At 38.8% G+C, this 21,067-nt stretch overlaps 1 protein-coding gene across 1 annotated transcript in view; it reads right to left on the reverse strand.

The window, feature by feature from the left end:
• Positions 1-6,110: 6,110 nt before the first annotated feature.
• The window catches only part of crip2 (cysteine-rich protein 2), a 28,562-nt gene continuing 13,605 nt past the window's right edge, over positions 6,111-21,067 (reverse strand). The window contains exons 2-8 of the mRNA XM_017694496.2: positions 19,940-20,034; positions 16,014-16,071; positions 14,100-14,234; positions 11,165-11,233; positions 10,989-11,083; positions 10,268-10,325; positions 6,111-9,546 (exon numbers count right to left, since the gene is read on the reverse strand). Of these exons, the coding sequence (XP_017549985.1) occupies positions 9,479-9,546; positions 10,268-10,325; positions 10,989-11,083; positions 11,165-11,233; positions 14,100-14,234; positions 16,014-16,071; positions 19,940-20,034 (578 nt within the window). The 3' untranslated portion in view covers positions 6,111-9,478. The remainder of the gene's footprint in view (positions 9,547-10,267; positions 10,326-10,988; positions 11,084-11,164; positions 11,234-14,099; positions 14,235-16,013; positions 16,072-19,939; positions 20,035-21,067) is intronic.

A 21,067-nucleotide genomic window follows, 5' to 3' on the forward strand; every position in this document is an offset into this window, starting at 1 on the left:
TGAGGTGTCAGAGAGAGGGGAAAGTAATGGATGAAGACTGATGCTGATAATGATTTTGCTGTCCAAGCTACAAGTAGTAGGAAGTTAGGTCATCTACAGGAAAGAAGATGATCATATCTGCCAGTTAGCGTAAGTGTCAGTCACTATACAGCTACCAGATTGCAGCAGCCAGCATTCTCCCTGCTCTCAGTCACAGCAGGCTTGTTAACAGCAGGCGCCAACGTTGGCTCTCTGCTCCTGTTTTAAAGGTTTAATTGTCTGAGAGGAACATAGACAGCTGGCAGCATCACACCAGTGGGTGAAAAGAATCTGGACTTAATCTGAAGAGGGATAGAGGCTGTTAGAGGCATCATCAAATAGATGTGTCCTCAACTGACTGCGCCTGGGTCAGCTGCTATTTATTGTCACATGAATGTCCATCCAGTATGTCAGTGAGGCAGATTACTCCTTATTGCCAGACTACCCCTCCTACCACTTGATCTGACAATAGGCTGATTTATTTTTATTTCAGCTGATCTATAAAAATAAATAAAGAATGTGTTAGCTAAGTGTATGCGCACAGCATTTGAATGCTGTTACTTATGCCTTACCAACATTGTCAGCTGTTCAGAAATATTTCAAAGTAGTTGAAAAGCTTTGTGTTTCATATCAGTGAGCTCATCTGCTAAAAAAGTAAAGATCAAATAAAATGTTAATGTCTTTGTTTTCTGTTGCTTAAAAATGGCTATAAAAATCTGATAAACAAAATCACCCATTGGACGATTTGCCTGTAAAGAATAGTTACTGAATAATAAATAAAATAATAATAAATGAGTAAAAAGCCAAGTGTGCAAGGAGTTAAGATTTAACTTTAACAAAGCATTGTGCACATGTTCTATAAAAGGAGATTTGGTTTATCAGTGGAAAAAACAAAGGAAAGCTGACTGAAGGCCAAGATGATGCAATGGGTACTCAGAGTTTGGCCCGGAAACTTAGTGAACCGTTCAGACCCCACATAGCATAGCCACTTTGTTGAAAGAGTTAGCCATCTGGTAGATGAATTTATGATTTTCTTATTACTATTTGGAGAATAAGACTGTACAAATGTGACTGTAGGGTGTGATTGAGAGAAGCCACACTTGCTGCAGAGGGTGTTCCAGAGGAGAAGAAAAATAAATGGAAAGAGCATTTTTATTTCTCCTTTAAAATGTATTCTACAGATAAATGTGAGCGCTTTGTAACTACAAGGGTAAACTACTGGGCTTTCTGAGAAATATCATTTATTTTAAGTGGCAATTTTTGTGCTCCCTGAGAATTAGCCGTTTTACAAAATTATACAAAATGTTCTAAATAATCAGAATGGCTTTATCAGAACACTACTAGAGCATCAGAATTGATTCAGGTTGCTAAAAAGAGTGCAGATTTGACTGAATTTAATGATGCACAAACTACTCTGTGTATGATTCACAAAACCTTTGTGCAATTTGGAAAAAGAGCAGAGATATGAGCACAAATCATGAATCAGCTTCTGTGCATGAAATCAAGCACAGCCTACCAGAACCTCATTTACATGTCATTTACCTGAAGCCAGTGGTGGATGAAGTAAACAAATCATGTACTCGAGTTAAAATAGAGATACCCAATGTAAAATATTACTCCAGTAAAAGTAGAAGCCCTCCCTTTAGACCTCCACTTGAGTAAAAGTACAAAATGTTTGCCTTCAAATGGATTGAAAGTAAAAGTACTAAAAGATTAACTATGACTAATGTCCTACTATCGTTTTTGTAACAAGACTCTTGGTTCATTAAGTAATTAAGGTGAAAATACTCTAGTGTCACTCTTGGTGAACCAATCTTTTTAATAGAATGTCATTACTTAGGCTGACGCTAATGTCACAAACAAATTTTCTATTAAATGAAATATTGTTTATATAAATTCTGAAAAAGAAACATGTCAGTCACAACTGCATATATGTACATATTTCTATATTGTGGTCTATTTACACAAAGCTAGGTTAGTTCCATCATTTGTGTTGGAATAGACACACCCAAAAGTTGAACCATATGATTGCGCTGGGTCAGTATGTCCAACAGGCCACACAAACTCAAAACAAAGTGTGCGCTGTGCCCTGAATGGTGATCTTTGCGCTTCTTTTCATTTTGACATATTACATTTTTATGCACACATATACTATATTGCCAAAAGTATTCACTCACACATCCAAATCAGTAAATTCAGGTGTTCCAATTACTTCCATGGCTACAGGTGAATAAAACCAAGCACCTAGGCCTGCAGACTTGCTTCTACAAACATTTATGGAAGAACGGGTCACTCTCAGTAGCTCAGTGAATTCCAGCGTGGTACCATGATAGGATGCCACCTGTGCAACAAGTCCAGTCGTGAAATTTCCTCACTACTAAATATACCACAGTCAACTGTCAGTGCTATTATAACAAAGTGGAAGCAATTGGGAATGACAGCAATTCAGCCACGAAGTGGTAGGCCACATAAAATGACAGAGAGGGTCAGCAGATACTAAGGGGCATAGTGCACAGAGGTCTTCAACTTTCTGCAGTCAATCGCTACAGACCTCCAAACTTCATGCGGCCTTCAGAGTAGCTTCATGGCTGAGCAGCTGCATCCAAGCCTTACATCACCAAGCACAATGCAAAGCATCGATTGCAGTGGTATAAAGCACCACCACTAGAGTCTAGAGCAGTGGAGATGTGTCTTCTGGAGTGACGAATCACACTTCTTCATCTGGCAATCTGCTGGACGAGTCTGGGTTTGGCGGTTGCCAGGAGAACGGTACTTGTCTGACTGCATTGTGTCAAGGGTAAATTTTGGTAGAGGGGGGATTATGGTGTGAGGTTGTTTTTCAGGAGTTGGGCTTGGCCCCTTAGTTCCAGTGAAAGGAACTCTTAATGCTTCAGCAGACCAAGAGATTTTGGACAATTTTATGCTCCCAACTTTGTGGGAACAGTTTGGGGATGTCCCTTTCCTGTTCCAACATGACTGCACACCAGTGCACAATGCAAGGTCCATAAAGACATGGATGAGCAAGTTTGGTGTAGAAGAACTTGACTGTCGTAACCTCAACCCGACAGAAAACCTTTGGGGTGAATTAGAGTGGAGACTGCGAGCCAAGCCTTCCCGTCCACCATCAGTGTCTGACCTCACAAAAGGAAGAATGGTCAAAATTTCCCATAAACACACTCCTAAACCTTGTGGAAAGCCTTCCTAGAAGAGTTGAAGCTGTTATGGCTAAAGAGGGTGGTCTGACATTATATTAAACCCTATGGATTAAGAATGGGATCTCACTCAAGTTCATATGCATGTGAAGGCAGATGAGCGAATACTTTTTGAAATATAGTGTAAGCTGAAAGGAAGGACAGATTTTGCATAATGTAGTGGAGTAAAAAGTAAGATATTTGACTTTGAAATGTAGTGGAGTGAAAGTAAAAAGTGACTCAAAATGGAAATACTTCAGTAAAGTACAGATACACAAAAATTACTTAAGTACAGTAACAAATTATATTTACTTAGTTACTGTCCAACATTGCCTGAAGCACACCCTTCATGCTGATGTAGGGAGCCAAGAACACTATAGAATTCAATAGTTCATGATCCAATGGCTGTGCTTGTAGAAAGTGAGTGCACTGCTCCCCTACTGACCAAACTTTGTAGTGTTAAAATTTCAGTCACTGGAGAAAATAAAATTAAAGATAAACAAAATTCCTTACTATGCTAGGATGATATCATTGTGTAGTGTGATTATTTTCTTGAAACAACACATTTAAATGCTATATTATTACAGTGCATTATTATTATTATCATTATCATTATTATTATGTTGTTTTTTGGCAGTTTCAGTACAATAAAACAAAACTCAGGGTGATCCGTTTTTCACTGGAACATTGAATATTTGTTTATATCAATGTACATGAAAAATAAGGGCCATTGTTTCTTTTGAAATGAGACACACTGGTGGTGGTGAATTCTCTTGGATTGGGACAACATTGTTTACAGCAGCTTCTTGGAAAATGTAGTGGCCCACTCTGTAAGCATGTTCACGCTACCAGGTCGAGATCAGTGCGGCCAAATTGATGGATGTAGTGTCAGCTGGTTTATTAGTGATGGTGACATGCCTTCACATTGATTTATTGCATTTATAACCCATTTTTCTGGGGCTTTTTTGTCCTTCTACTTGGGTTTTGCCCTTTACAGCTGCTATATGTTTGTGTTCCTTCACTGTTACGGTCTCAGTACTGAGAGCACTTAATCTGGCTGGCCGTGTTTTATTTGGCAGCCACTATCAGGGGTCTACTACAGATTTGTATGTGTTTATCTGCGGTCAGGACTACTGTGTTTTGTCATTAAGGAGAGTATAATAAGAACAAGAAGTGCTCAGTGCCAGAGCTTCTCTCATTTTGCAGCAGATGTAATTGGAAAGTTGTGTATCCAGGCAACAGCATTGCTTCCTTGGGTGCGGTAGGATGAGAGAATGTCCAGTGGAGTTACAGATGTAGACTGCATTTTTTCATAGATGTGGAATTGTACCATATTTGGAAGAACTGTATGGCTGAACAGTAGTGATGAACATTGATGTCATCATATCATAAATGAATCATATAATCATAATTTGCATTTTTCTGGTAGGTAATTCCTTAAAAATGATTAGCAAAGGACAGATGTTTAGATTTGGACAGTATTTCAAACTGTTATCCGATGATGTACTTATTATAGAGCAAAATGTTTAGGACACAGGACTACTGTGCTAAAATAACTGTTTTATCCATTTTACTGTATATGTAACCATAACAAAATGTATATTGTATTTCTCCATAATGATAATCCAGGTGGAGTTAGCCCCCATTTCTATTTTATAATTGTATGTGCATCACCATTAGCAGATTTTGAGCACCAGTGGTCAGAGTACCTTTATTTGTTTAACACATCCTATACATATATATAGGATATTTTTCTGCAAGTTTTAGTGCACAGTTTATTTCCTTGACATAATATAAAATAAAATGTTCCGTAACTGCCACGTGTTTTATTTTTTCCCAGTGATTATTAATTTTGTAAATATACTTTACTTGTGCATCAAAATGTGGAGAAGTGTGTTCTCTGTAGAGGATGGCCCCCCTTCTCCCCCCATCACTCAACGTCATACTAGTCAGCGCAGACGTCTGTTAGCTGACGTAGCAGATCTGGCGGTTGGCACTTTCCTCCGAGTGTGTTCGGCTGTCCAGTGACGTGTGAGTGGCAGTTCGAAAAGATGCGGTGGTTGGTTTCACAGGTCTCGGAGGAAGCCTGTGCTAGCCTTCACCCTCTTAGCATTGGTAGTATCGTGTGATTGGGGGAGTCCTAGGTAGCGGGTGGAATTGTAAACGACTAAATTGGGGAGAAAATCGGGTAAAATTAAAAAAGAACAGATATATGTCTCAGATATATCTGTTCAACTTGTTTCACTGATGTTTTTCACATTTAAGAACATTGACTGTCTGTGTGTGTGCAAGTGCTTAAAGAGAGCTGTGTAACATTACTAGTTCTCTATGTATGCAAATAGAAACTCAATAATGGCTTCAGGTTTTATGAGGTCAGAGTGAAACTCCACTGCATATTACATTACCTTCCAATGGAAACCCAGCGTGCCTGTTTTATTCCTGTTTCTATGCAAATTTGAATGATATTTGATTCAGTTTTATTTAGTTATTTATTTAGTCAGACCTGTTTGACTGCTGAAATGTGTGCTCTTCCTTTGTATATCTCAAAGCATTTTCTTTTAAGGCCTTTTATTAAAAAGCGCCATTATAAACACTGCAGACACGTTACCTCACACCAAATCCATCACAGTGACAACAGAAAAAGGCAGCTTTGGTACAACTGCAATTGGCCAGTATATAAAGACTAGATCTGTTGGATTTTACTTCATGTGAAGGTGGCGTGTTTCACAGGCTGTCATGGCTGAGGGCCCATGACAAGTAATCAGTAAATGAGCTGTAATCGAAGGGCAAACATTCAGCATGTTCTGGAGGGAGTGTTGTGGCTGTGGGAGTGTGATGGGGGTGGCCTTGGCTTTGAGTTAACAGCAGGGTGTGGTGGAGGAAAGGTCTAACAGTCAGCAGAACATGTGACAGGAGACATTTATTATAAATTTGCATGTAATACAGCATCAGAAACAGTTTTAAAAAATTGTCAAAACTTGGAGTGGACATTTGGGCGCTTCACTAATGATAGTCTAATTCAGAATACATGATAAACAGAAATGCTCATTATAATTCTCATAGTTCATGAAGGTAATGCCCTCTTGCTGTCTAATTCATTTATAGTTTGCTCTGCTATATGAAACTCTCACAATTGCTCCATGGTTAAAAAGTCATTGTGGATATAGTTGTCTTCAAACGTTTTAGGCACCCCTGGTCAAATAACATTTAGATTTTTTTACATTAAAATAAGTACAAATCTTCTGCAGCAAACACACTTCTGAATACTTTAATGCACAATTATGGTTTGTTTGCTGAATTTAACAATTTGGGGAAATAAAACAAAACATAGTCTGTGCAAAAGTTATAGCACATTTTATATGAATTTTTTTTCCAATGCTATACAATTCCTTTTGACTCTCACTAGCCATTTTATTAGAAACACCTACCATATATCTACACTCTTGGTCCATTGTGTCAAGCCAAAAACCATATAGGTGCATTTTTCAGTTCTAGTCACAGATTGTAATTGTTTCCCTGCATAGTTTGCTAGCCCCACTTTATCATCAATGGTCAGAAGCAGTTGTTTAAATGCTGGGGGTGCCATCCTGACAGAGCCCCATAAAATCTTCATTGAGCCCCTTATATAGATATTGATACCCATGACTCACAGGAGGTTCCAGTTTCTTAACAGCAAACCTTATCAGTTAACTTCCATCAACACTAGACAGACAACCCCGATGTCTCTTTATTTTACTTTTATAATGCATCTTGTCCATGAAACCATTGTCAAACATCCTGTATAACCTGTTGCATGATATACTTACTGGTTCTAACTCAGAAATCTTTAAAGATCAAATCAATCCATTCAGGTAATGTATCAAAATTTGCATTTTATCAAAATATGCATGTCGCACAGAAAGAGCTCTTGGAGATTCTTATTTGGCTGGTAGTGTGACAGACAGCTAATCATGACGTCTAATTATTGCAACCCAAATAAAGAGTTTAACATAAACCTTTAGGTTAACATTAGATGCTAATGGGTGGAGTAGCATGCCTTGAAAAAATGAACTTCATTGATACAGAACATTAGTGAATAGGTTTTTTTTATTCCCTATGGGTCCCTTTTTTGCACGGTAAGATTCTAGTTACGACAATGGTCAGGACCCCCACAGGACATAATTCAGATATTATTTGGGTGGTGGATCATTCTCAGCACTGCAGCGACATTGACAGTTGACAGGCAGTGGTGCATTTGTGTGTGCTATGTTGGTATGAGTAGATCAGACACAGCAGTGTTGCTGGTGATTTTAAACACTGTGTCCACTTACTGTGCACTCTACTTTTTCAGTCCACCTTATAGATGCAGTGTTGGAGACAATAGTACAACTTTCACTGAGTTTTTCCACCACCCAAATATTACCTGCTCAATTGCAAAGGCTAATAAATATTGTAGAGACACAGATTTATCTATAATTTCAATACAGAATGCAAGTGAACCTGAAAATGGACAATGAGTGTACATACAAAGTAGCAAAGAAAAACAGTAGCTACTTAGTAAAGTAGTTGGTAAATGTATTCCTTATCCAAACGGCATTCACATAAAAGTAGTGGTAAAAATATATTCTAAATAGATCAGCAGTGCACAGAAGAGCCATGCATGAACTTTAATGTGGGATTAAAAAGACACAAGCAGCAGGACTTAAGTGTGGGCTGTCTTTGATCAAGGAACAGTTAGTTCTTAGAAATATACAACCCTAGTACAGCAAACAAATATCATGGCAATAACAGTCATTGAGTATTAATGCACATTCCATAAGAATGTATTGTCATAAGAGTTTAACTTAAAGGTTTCTATCAGCTACTTTCTACTTGCAAATGTATGAAGTTTCATCACAAGGAGATAAACGGGCAGTTTTCTAATATTCATATCACACATGATTTACTGAACGGCTTATTCGTTTCTTTTACTCCTTGATCTTAGGCCAACGTTCGTAAAACAGCCCCATAAATACTAAAATCAGCTACTCAATCATTAGGCACCCATCATAAAGCCCTCTATACCTCTCAACCCCCTGTGAGCTTTAACATATATATAGGAGTCTGTACCCTCTAAAAATAAGAGTCTTTACTGTCTATGTAAATTTTAAACTAAAGCTAAAATACTTTGACTTAGGAATGCTGTTAGGTAGCCAAAGAGCAAATCTGGGTTGGTGAATATCTCATAGATTTATGGCAAAGTGCTCCTGTGCTGCACCTGTTTGAAGAGACTCTGAGGTGAGATTGATCTGCATGTCAGCAGACCATTAAAACAACCTGGTTCCTCCACATCTGAAAACAAGCTCCCTTAGAACTTTTGTCTTTGTTATATAGCTGATATCAATGCAAAACCATCCTGCCCTGAAGGCTCAAAAGGAGCCAGGCCCTATTGTCTTATATTGGAAGAAGCGAAGATCTAGCACAACTTGAAAGCAATATTTTGATAACAAAAAACTAATCTACACAATTTTTGGTGTCTGAAGTTTGCTTCTTTATCTTGCACTGGAGGATAACGTAGCTAACAATGTCACAGAGGGTAATATCTACCATTTAGCCTTGTAGCTTCACTAATATCTACCATTTAACCTTGTAGCTTCACTAATATCTACCATTTAACCTTGTAGCTTCAGTGCAAAATTACATAAGCAAACTTAGGACACAAAACTTCTCTTGGCTGATGGACTGCATTTAAGGTAAGGGGGGAAAACACTGCAAGTTTTGTTTTTCACCAAACTATTGCTTTACCTTTACTAAAAAGACATACACGTTATGTCCAAACGTTTTTAGACACCTGCTCACTTTTTTCTGAAATCATGGGTATTAATAGTTCACTCCTTTACTGCAGTAAAGGATGACAATGCATCTCTATAGATATTATACACATGTGAGTGGAGCTGAACATCTGGGCCAGAAATGGATGCACCTTAAAGTAGTTAAATTTACTAATTAGGAGGGGTGTGTCCGAATATCTTTGGACATTCAGTGTATATAACCTTATGTCTTAAGTCTGAGCAGGGCTGTCAAATCTAAGTGATCAGGCATAATTAAAAAAAAAAAAAGGTTAAAGTAGTAAAATAAGAAAAGGTTGCAGTATGTGGCATCACTTTTGCAGAGAGATCCATGTTGGCACTGGTTTCAGTAGGCATGGCTGGAGGTTGGGGTGTGTGGGGTGTGTATGAGCATGATGGTAGTTGCTGTGTTTGTAGTGGAGGTTTGTGATTGTAGAGTTGGGAGTTTGTGAAGATGCAGGTTTATGGCTGGGCCTCTGCGTTGGGCTCCTTGTCATAGATGTAGCTGCCGACACCGCCTGTGTTCACTCCTAAAGGCACAATAATGGAGCAATCCCTTCAAACAATGACCTTCCACACACATTTAGATTTTGAATGTAGAGCAAAGGATGTACAGAGAAGAACAGACTATGGGTTATGCCTATGAACATATAACACACAATCAAGTTGGTCATAGGAAGTTCTTAAATATCTGCTTCATATCAAGATTATATACTATAGTTGTATTGATTATTACAATTAGGGATTGCCACTCATAATCAGCCAAGATTGAAATCAGCTTCAAACATGCAATTGGCAATCAGACTGTGTTTATTTTAACCAATCTATGTGGCAATGTTATGACATGAAGCAGGTAAGTGCACTTGTGCTGTATTTGAATGCTGTTGCAACACCTGTACCTTGCACCCTCATGCCATCGTATAATTATGATTAATTCATGGTGATAAATAGCCAGTTGCTTCATACATTCGGTGTAATAATTTATTTAACTCATGTTATTTGAATAGGCAACTGTTTTTTTTGTTAAAGAATGCCAATGTTAAAGAGTAAATAATACTATTTATATTGAGACTTTGGCTGATAGAAAGTACAGGAAATGAGTTAGTATGTTGGCCATAGAGAAACAGGAATCATACATGAATATTCATGATCAGTACAACCTTAATTATAATACATTAAAAAGTTTCAAACTGATGGGAGCATTATTGAATTGAACAACAGCACCCCTTAGAGGTTAAACATGTTTTGTACCTTTTGGCCCGAAGAGCACGGCATAGCATGGTTTATGACAGTAGGGCTGGCCATCATGCTGTCAAAACATGCAAACAAACAAACAAAAAAAAAAGTCATTAGAATATGTACATCTCACGCAAAAACAAAGCTTTAAAATGAAAGATTTTTCATGAAGAATTGAAATGATCAGTCAAACTAAATATTTAAAAAAAAAATGAATGAAGTGATTAATTAAAGAATGATTTTGTAAAACAACCTGCGTAATTACATTGCACTGATACCTTGCTGTCAGTGGTACATCTGCAAGTGTTACTGTATAGTTATTGTGTGTGTTGTTTAAATATTAATAACACACATCTGTAATAGTACATCCAAATCATTGACTTTACACATTTGTATGTTTCATTTTCCTTGCTTTTGTAAATTTCTTAGTCATATGCAAATGTTTGGGCACCCTGGTCAAATGATATGTTTTGTTTTTCTAAGTGAAAATAATTTACCACATCCTCTCCAGAAAATACATATCTGCACCAGGGGTGTTGAGACTTTTGAACATGACTGCATCTGATGAGCACAGTTTCTGTTTGTAACTCTCGATTTTCCTCAAAGATCCAAAGTTTCTATATATGCCTTGAAGATAGTCACTGCATACAACCTTTCCACTCAATCTGAGTGAAAGGTGCAGAACTGTAATTACACTGTAGTTTCAGCTGCTGAGTCTTTGATCTCTTTCCCTCACCTCTGCATGACTGCCTGCTGCCAGAGTCTTGCTGCACCTCTCACAGCGCAGACAGGGCCGATGCCAGTCTTTCCCCAGAGACGTCACCTTCTCGGCTGCCACAAGGAAATGAAGTGCTGTTAAGCTTTGTTATTATAAGCTATGTCATATGTTACCAAGTTCAAGAAGATACCCACCGAAGTAGACCTTCTTGTTACATCTGGGGCACATGTTGGCCTCTCCAGAAAAGGTGGTGATGCTTCCAGCTGAAATGAGAAATACACATTTGAGCCAGTGCACACAGTCACACACTCAGACAATTCACCCTGTCTTGCAGTTGTTATTGGGCTTTGCGTAATGAAGAATAACAGTGTCCAGGATGTGTGGCCTCTGGCCTTCAGTGTGGGAAAAGCTGGACTGACTGGCCCCATGGTCCCCAGAGTGAGCTGCTTTGAGGCTCTTGGCCTTTTCACTGAGAAAACCACTAGCTTTGGCTTTCTAAGTTCAACTCAACCCACAGACATAAGTCCATTAGTAGCAATATCACTGCTTAAGATTCTACAGTGAACCTCAGTGCCCCCTCAGCTTTGCATTCCTCTTTTGTCCTGCAAGGTGCAATTCACAGCAATGAATGGATTTCCCAGATAAGCAGACTTGTGACCTGTCTACAGAGTGTAATTTTATTTACCTGCTAGGATTAGAAATACTAGTGCACGTGATTAGTTAGTTAGTTAGTTAATATTTTACTTTAACTACTTGGTTAGTACAACCCCAAATCCAATAAAGTTGGGATGTTGTGTAAAACATAAATAAAAACAGAATACGATGATTTGCAAATCCTTTTCAACCTATATTCAATTGAATACACTACAAAGACAAGATATTTAATGTTCAAACGGATAAACTTTATTGTTTTTTGCAAATATTCACTCAATTTGAATTTGATGCCTGCAACATGTTCCAAGGAAGTTGGGACAGGAGCATGTTTACCACTGTGTTACATCACCTTTCCTTTTTACAACACTCAATAAGCGTTTGGGAACTGAGGACATTAATTGTTGAAGCTTTTGTAGGTGGAATTCTTTCCCATTCTTGCTTGATGGACAACTTCAGTTACTCAACAGTCTGGGGTCTCCGTTGTTGTATTTTGCGCTTCATAATGCGTCACACATTTTCAATGGGAGACAGGTGTGGACTGCAGGCAGGCCAGTCTAGTACCCGCACTCTTTTACTCCGAAGCCACGCTGTTGTAACACGTGCAGAATGTGGCTTGGCATTGTCTTGCTGAAATAAGCAGGGACGTCCCTGAAAAAGACGTTGCTTGGATGGCAGCATATGTTGCTCCAAAACCTGTATGTACCTTTCAGCATTAATGGTGCCTTCACAGATGTGCAAGTTACCCATGCCATGGGCACTAACACACCCCCACACCATCAGAGATGCTGGCTTTTGAACTTTGCGCTGATAAAAATCCGGACAGTCCTTTTCCTCTTTGGTCCGGAGGACACGACGTCCATGATTTCCAAAAACTACTTGAAATGTGGACTCGTCAGACCACAGGACACTTTTCCACTTTGCGTCAGTCCATCTCAGATGAGCTCGGGCCCAGAGAAGCTGGCAGCGTTTCTGGGTGTTGTTGATATATGGCTTTCGCTTTGCATGGCAGAGTTTTAACTTGCACTTGTAGACGGAGTGACGAACTGTGTTCACTGACAGTGGTTTTCTGAAGTGTTCCTGAGCCCATGTGGTAATATCCGTTACAGAATGATGTTTGTTTTTAATGCAGTGCCGCCTGAGGGATCGAAGGTCACGGGCATTCAATGTTGGTTTTCTGCCTTGCTGCTTACTTGCAGAGATTTCTCCAGACTCTCTGAATCTTTTGATGATATTATGGACTGTAGATGATGAAATCCCTAAATTCCTTGCAATTGCACGTTGAGAAACGTTGTTCTTAAACTGTTGGACTATTTGCTCACGCAGTTGTTCACAAAGTGGTGAACCTCGCCCCATCCTTGCTTGTGAAAGACTGAGCCTTTCAGGGATGCTCCCTTTATACCCAATCATGACACTCACCTGTTTCCAATTAACCTGTTCACCTGTGGAATGTTCCAAACAGGTGTTTTTTGAGCATTCCTCAACTTTCCCAGTCTTTTGTTGCCCCTGTCCCAACTTCTTTGGAAGGTGTTGCAGGCGCCAAATTCAAAATGAGTGGATATTTGCAAAAAACAATAAAGTTTATCTGTTTGAACATTAAATATCTTGTCTTTGTAGTGTATTCAATTGAATATACGTTGAAAAGGATTTGCAAATCATCGCATTCTGTTTTAATTTATGTTTTACCCAACGTCCCAACTTCACTGGAATTGGGGTTGTAGTTATAGTAAAGCATAAATTAGATATAATAATGCAATACACTTCTTGTACTTATTAAAATGTTTTGTATTATTGTATATAATATATATACTATATTGTATATCTTTCATTCTAGGTGTCAGCACTGACCCTTGCTACCGGCAGTATGTTAGCCCAAGGCTATAGTTTACATACATGTTTTGTTGATTTTCTAATTTAAAATAAGTTAACGCATCCTCTACAGGGGATGTACAGGGGACATTTAACTTAAATATGATGTTTTTCTGCCAATTTAATGCATCACTTCTATGTATTTGCTGAGATTCACACTTTAGAAAAAATAAACCCAAGACCTTTTACATAGGCCACATTTGATCATTTTTCCAAAATGTTACATCTAATTGAATTGTGTATTAAAATGTGTAGAAGTATGTTCTCTGTAGAAAAAAAACAATCTAATTTGACCAGGAACTTTTGCATATGACTGTATATATGGACTCTAACCTATTTATAGTATGTAAAGATCAATTCTCAGTAGAATGGATATCAAAGCACTTTTCTAAGTCACTCTGGATGAGAGTGTCTAACATACTATGAATGCATATAAAGACAGCTGTTGTGCGCTGACCAGTTTTAAAAACAAGATAAGCCTGTATAACAGCCATTCATTGTGTGAATGTAGTTGTGCCAACTCTGAAACTTTTTGGACCCTAGCCTAAATAATCCTGCTGCCAGGTCTGATGTAAGTGTAGTCTTGGATGGTCTTTAAGAAGACGGTACCTTTAGAGGGTGGCTTGCTGGTTGCTGGGATCCTCTTCTCTTCAGGCTTGGGTGCTGAGTCCACAGTGCCTGGAGGAGGGTTGTTACTGATGGGGGTCTCATACACATAAGATCCTGCTCCCCCAATGTTAACACCTGCAGAGGAGGCAAATATCAAAGTCATGACTACTCAAGAATAAATGTGTTTTAAAATAATTATCTTTTTAGTTGAGCCTCATAACAAGTACAGTGTTTAAAATATAACACAAACTCTACTTGTTCTGGTAAAATTTAAACTCAGATAATCTTCACTACTTATTGTTTTTGTTCATTTTCACCATGTCTTCTCTATTGCCCAGCAGGAAGCCCTCCTTAATATGGGAACGTAATAAGAGCAATCCATTTCTTTTCATTCACAGGAAATTACATGCATGAACTAGCATGAACTGTGCACATCAGTTTGAATTAAATTAATTCATTTCAGTTTTCCCTTCGTTTATCTGACCTATTTTTTAAATCGGCAGTTATAATGTATTCATGATACAGTATGGTGTGGCATAGGCTCTTACTGTTCACTGATTATTCACAGTATGTATTCAGTTCCTGCCATATGGAAAATATTTGGTGTGCTGTGTTGAGATATACAATACTCTGAAAGAGAAAGTCTTTGTGTGCACTCAACAGGTGATGCTGGTCTTCTATTGGCCAAACATCAGTTCCAAAAAATTTAGGACAGTGTGTGGAATACAAATACAAAAAAGCAATGATTTTTAACTCCACAAAGACAATGTGTTTTATATTTGACCATATCAGCTTGTTTTGTTTTTGTTTGTTTTGTTTGTTTTTTTTTGTGATAAATATATGATCATTCTGAAATTGATTCCTGTAACACATTCTAAAAACGTTGGGACAGGGGCAATTTAACGTTAGGAACATGACGATCATGTGAAGAAAAAGAAACAAACCAAAAAAAAAAAAACCCAAACACTTTGCCAAACAATATATCATCAAGTCAATTGACACATTAAGAACAACGTTCCTCAATGAATGATGGCAAGGATTTTAGGTATTTCTCAATCTGTTTTTTGTAAAGTCATTAAAAGGTTCAGAGATCTCTGTGCATAAAGGGCAAGGCCGAAAATCACAAGTAAATGCCAGTGAGCTTCAAGCCCTTAAACAGCAAACTGTGAAAGATATCATCGCATGGGCTCTGGAATACTTTGACAAAATGTCCTTTGTAACTGCAAGTTAGGATTGTACTACACACGGGAATATATTTGTCAGCAGCCTCCAGAAATGCCATGATTTCTCTGGGCTCCAGCTCATAAAATGGGCTTATGCACAGCAGATATGTGTATTGTGACCTGACAAGCCAACCGATGTTTCCATAAACATTGTTGATGGAAAAAAATGGATTGGTTGTTTTCTGGGCCAAAGAAAATAAAGAACAACTACACAGATTATTGCCAGCAAAAAGTTCAAGGTGAGGGCCTTTCATGGTTTGGAAGCATATAAGTGCCTGTGCACATCTGCTGAACGATAAATGCACATTTGGATGTCGCTTTTTAGACAACGACAAGTAAAATGTGCACATCATGATGAGGTTCACTTGTATAGGATTAGCAACTCTCAGCAGATAACCATGTATTAACTACATATAGAACAAAAGTAATCAAGAAATAATAGCAATAATAATAATAATAATAATAATAATGAGGACAATATTCTTATGTTGTAATGATAATTGTGCTGTTTTTAGATTAATACAGCTCTTAATGTATTATTAAGTATTATTAATAATCAGCAGAATGTACTTATCACTGCTTTCTGTTTTTATTAGCATTTCATACATTGTCTCAACCTTTTTGAAACCGAGGTTTGCAGTAAAGTGTGGCAGTACAAACTCTCACTCATAAACATGAAGTCTGTTCTCACCTTTTGGCCCAAAGAGGGCAGCATAGCACGGCTTGTGACAGTAGGGCTTCCCATCATGCTGTGAGGAAGATGGGGAAGAATGTGAGGAAGACATGAATGAGGAAAATTGGCAACTGTTCATACTTTACAGTGCTCCACCACCCCTTTATACCTCCATCCATTACAAGTGTGATTGAATCTGAAAATCTGAATCCAGTTGTGTGTGTTTGTATTCTCACTGCTCCGTCCGTGGTTCGTAATTTGGCTAGATGCTCGCTTTCCATTTTAAGCTGATGCTTGTACACAGTCCTTCCCGAACTAATCCACTTGAGTCTAAAAGCCAAAGAAAGGCTTGTTATCCCTTGGCACCTGCTCTCTTTTCCGGATAACACTGACAGCGGTTACCAGGATACAGTCTCTGTTGATTCATAAACTACTGTCAGGCAGGCAGGTGTGTGTGTATGAGAAGAATACGGATAACGTTTACATTTGTTCACTTTTGTATCAAAAAAAAAAAAAAAAGAATAGCTTAGTCAGAGGCACACTGGGGTGAGGTTGTCATGGGAACAGGTAGTTGTGGGCAAAGTCACTGACAGGGTCAGCACCAGTGGCCCTGTGCCAACAACGCTATGCTGGGGGAAAAACCGGGTAATGGCACAAAGGCCCTCAAGCAACACATCACAGCACGTCACATGGTCAAGACTGCTTCTTACACTATCAAGACTGCTAAAAAAGGAAATGAGTAGAAGCTTCTCTCTTCAGAGTATGACTAATATTGACATTAATATAGGGTCCTGATAATATATCCACACATAAATTCAGCTGACATTAGTCCATGGATTTTGTAGTCATCAGTGGAAATCCAACTGATAAAGCACCAATAATATTTCTTTAAAGTTACCCAAGAAAAACATTAAACAATCTTGTTTAAAACCAATGACACATAGTATCACTGATGCAAAGCACTGCTTTTACGAAACACCAAACTCCAAATTTGAGTGTTAATGTCGCACCCTTGTGGAGAATTTTTTGCATGCGAAACATGGTCATTTATGCCATGTTTCATTTTCATATTTTAAGATGTGTTGCTTCTTTACGTTTTAGAAATCTCTAGGTTTTAGGTTTTGACCATATAAAGTTGTCAATCAGTATTATTGGTTTTCTGAATTGTTAGCTCCTGAAGGTCAGTGTGAATCAGAAATACTAAAGTATTTTCCTATCGTACTGTGACGCATTTCTGAGTGAAACGTGGTATCAGGGAGGGTCTCGAGCTAGCTACATGTTTTGCTCAATGATAAGTGGGAGTGACGGGAGTGGCAGGTGATATTACTGGATAATATTTTCCTTGCTCTCTGGTGCATGGTGATGTAATTAAAACTCAGAATACAAAAGTAGCTACATTTGAATCACAGGCTATGGGAAAACAAGAAAGATGGCTTTTCCAGATTACCACTGTAGGCAGGGATTCATAGAACTGGTGACAGCTCTCAACAACACCCCCATCAGCTCCCATTTCACTGCAGCAGCATGGCCAGGCTTCTTTCCCTGAAGAAACCAGGGAGATGGTCTAACATCCCCAGCCCACTCATTTCTTTAAAGCATTAGGTCCCACAACCTGATATCTGAGTCTCCACAGTCTCTCAGACACCAACTACTGAACCCCTTATAGGACCACCAGGAGAAGGATACCTGACTGATGATTAATTTTCTCTGTTAAAACAGGGTACTGTCAAGTAATTTCTGGAAGACTACCTGCCATCATTCATGATCCCACAGAGCATGCTGGGTTTCAGACACTAAACAGGAAAACACCTCTGGACCATAGTGCACTGACCTTGCCGTTTCAGAAACGTACTTCACTATCAGTGATCAGTTCAGTGACAGTTTTCAAGGTGAAAAACTCATGATTTATAAACATGACTTTATATCCATGACAATAGAGTACAGCCTTCACAGAGACCAGGCCCTCATCATAGTAGCCATGACCTACATCCAGATTTGGAGGTGATGTCAGTCAAGTATAAATCCCCATCCAGAGATTACAACTGCACACCAGCTTCCAATCAGGGATGACAAAGGCCCTCTTTCCTGTAGTAAATGCAAAAGTCAGATACTTCCTGCACGTAGCCTGGTCCTGGGAGTATAATGAAGAAACAAGAGGACATTTTGGGGTTCACAAAAGCAATAATCATGCCTGTAGCCTCCGTTGCTGATTGAAATAGGACTTATTCTCCCTTGGTGCCTGTGAATCATCGTTACCAGCTTAGATCTAAACTCCTGTAAAAATTATTGCACACCTGTGGTATTATTAATGGGTTTTTTTGCAGTCCACCAGACCTCAACCCTATTGAGAATGTTTGGCATCTCACATCAAAGGTGGTGCAAGATCTTGAGCCACAGCAGAAGTACAAATAACAAGAAGATGTGGTTAACATCTGGCATCATCAAATTCAGACAGAATTTGAAAAAAACTGGCAGCTACTATGAAACAGTGTAGCTCAGGGAGGCCAGCTAATAAGATTTACAATGATAAAAGACTAGAAAAACTAGACATTTCTGTGCACCTCTGCTGTTTTATATGACTCCTTTTCCTGAAGCTTTAAACTGTGCATTAGCAGACTGAGTATGCTGAATGACAAAAGGATTCCCATGTTACATTTGTGACAAAAAAGTAGGCAGTCAATATTTTATGAATTTGTACAAAAATTGCATCACAGGAGTGCAGACAATGTAGACTGATATGATGGCTCAAGCAGTTAGGATATGAGGAGCAAGCTGAATTTCATTAGTGTAGAGGCATGAAAACAGGATGGCCCTGACAGTATAATAATCCTCGCCAATCACAGCAGACTATCCTCTGGGGATCATTTAAATGCTTAATTAAAGTGCAGCAGTCTCTCAGCTAACTGCAGAAGGAAAGAAAAAAGGGCTCTGCATGATGCACTACAATTAAATAGCATGACTAAGTCTCACAGTCAAGGAAGTTTGACTGCAGTCTTTTGGTTGTGGCCTTTATTCATTTAATTAGTCCTTATATAGTGTTCCCTCACTAAAGATCCTCCTTTGAATGTTTTTGTGCCTGCTAACTGAAACTAAATGGCAGAGCCCATTCGAGCCGAGCACAGTGCTGCCCAACGCCCCACACACATCACCACACACCATTCGCCCGGGGCACTGAAGGCCAGTGTTGGTTTCTTCGAATGGAACAGCTAACTGAGCATGTGATGCAAACACAAAGTGTCAGAAAGTCAATATGTAGCTCTCTCTGCTAGCCTGCAAAAAGGTGGGGGTGTGTGCTCAAACAAGCTCATGAGAGTGCTTCTTCACAGTGTGCACTCATTGTTGATAAAATCATAGTTGATAAAAATGATTAGTTGTTTTCATGATGCTGATTATGTAAAACAGTTCACCTGTCACGTAAAGTTACAAGTGCCTTAAAATGTTCATATACTACATAGTCATTCAAAATTGACAATACACTACATGTATTGTTGAGACATTATGCATTTTATTATGTTTATTTTGTTATACCAATAAAACATATATATGGAATAATGATGCTCTCAGTCCACAATCCTAAATGGATCTAAATAGTGGGTTCAATATTCTATATTCCCACAATATACTGAGCAAAATTTGAATAAACTGAATAACTGCTGATAACTGTTTTCATGTTTGTTGCACAGCTCACAAATGAACATGCTGGACAGAGTTACCCTTGTTGTTGTATACTTTGGTGTGTACTTCACAATGCATTATTACCTTTTTGCATCACAATATCATGATAATACAGCACATACAGAACACTTTGAACAGCTGTGATGGAGTCAAAGTGAAGGGATACCAGTTCATTTAACTGATTAATTAAATAAGTTGAGAGAGACTTATCAGTTATAGAAATAACTGTTTGCTGCAGCCTTACTCATTACTACCCCATTCACACTCACCTCAGCATGACCACCTGATGTCAGGGTCTTGTTGCAGCGCTCACACTTCAGGCAGAACTTGTGCCAATCCTTCCCCAGAGAAGTCACCTTCTCCGCTAGAAGATGAACAAAGAGAGCAAGAGGGGAAAAGTGGGGAAATAGAAAAAATAAAAGAATCTTGTTAAACAGGCCTGTTAACAGAAGTGACATCACCTCTGCACTCTGAAAAGGAAATGGTAACATATGTATGCACTGAAAGTTAAGTTGGATCTGGACTCTCTGAGGGTCCTTCCTGAGACCTGAGCTCCAACCCTAATCAAACACGTCTGATCGAGGTAGTAAAGGCCTTCATGGGCATTTGAAGGTTAGATCCAGGTGTGTTGGATCTGAACTCTCCATGGTGTTAGATCTCTAGGACCAGGACTGGGCACTACTGCTGTAGAGTTTAGATCCAGCCTACATCCAACCCCTCTGTTAACTTACACCACAGATTCCCAACTGTATCCCCTGTCCTGTATAGATTTGTCGTTTCCTGCCCTAATTTAAACTCTTCAAACTCAGGAAGGGCTTGTTCATTAGATGATAAGTTGAATCCGGTGTGTTGGGAGCAGGAAAAGATGCCAAAATGTGCAGGGCAGGGAGTACTCCAGGAACAGGGATGGGAATCCCTGCCATACACTATTCACTCTGATCCAGCTAATCAGGGACTTCTGAAGAAGTTAATTAGCTGTAGCAGGTACACTGCAAGGTAAATCCCAAGGAGCAGAGTTGGCTACTGATTTAAACTAGTCTCTAGATTGGACACAAGAACACTCCAACTGGTTTCCAGTATACTGTGACGTTTTATGCACCACAGTAGAGTAAGTCATTAAACTAGTAAGAGTCCTGAAAGTTTGCATCACTTTACAAACATCTTATTGGTCTTTCTGTAGCCTGAAGCACCAGAAAGAACAAAGCATTCTTTGATTTTCCAGACACTCAAACATTCTATGAAACTAAACTGACAAAGGATTATTGCAGGGCTGTCCAGTCTTATTGGCAAAGGGCTAGCACACGTGACCAATTGTTTGAAGATTGAGACAAACTAATAAACATGTACAATCAGGTGTGCTGCTGCTGATTTGGAATGAAAATGCTGGTTTGGTCCTT

Source organism: Pygocentrus nattereri, chromosome 10 (genome assembly GCF_015220715.1).
Source record: "Pygocentrus nattereri isolate fPygNat1 chromosome 10, fPygNat1.pri, whole genome shotgun sequence".
NCBI lineage: Eukaryota > Metazoa > Chordata > Actinopteri > Characiformes > Serrasalmidae > Pygocentrus > Pygocentrus nattereri.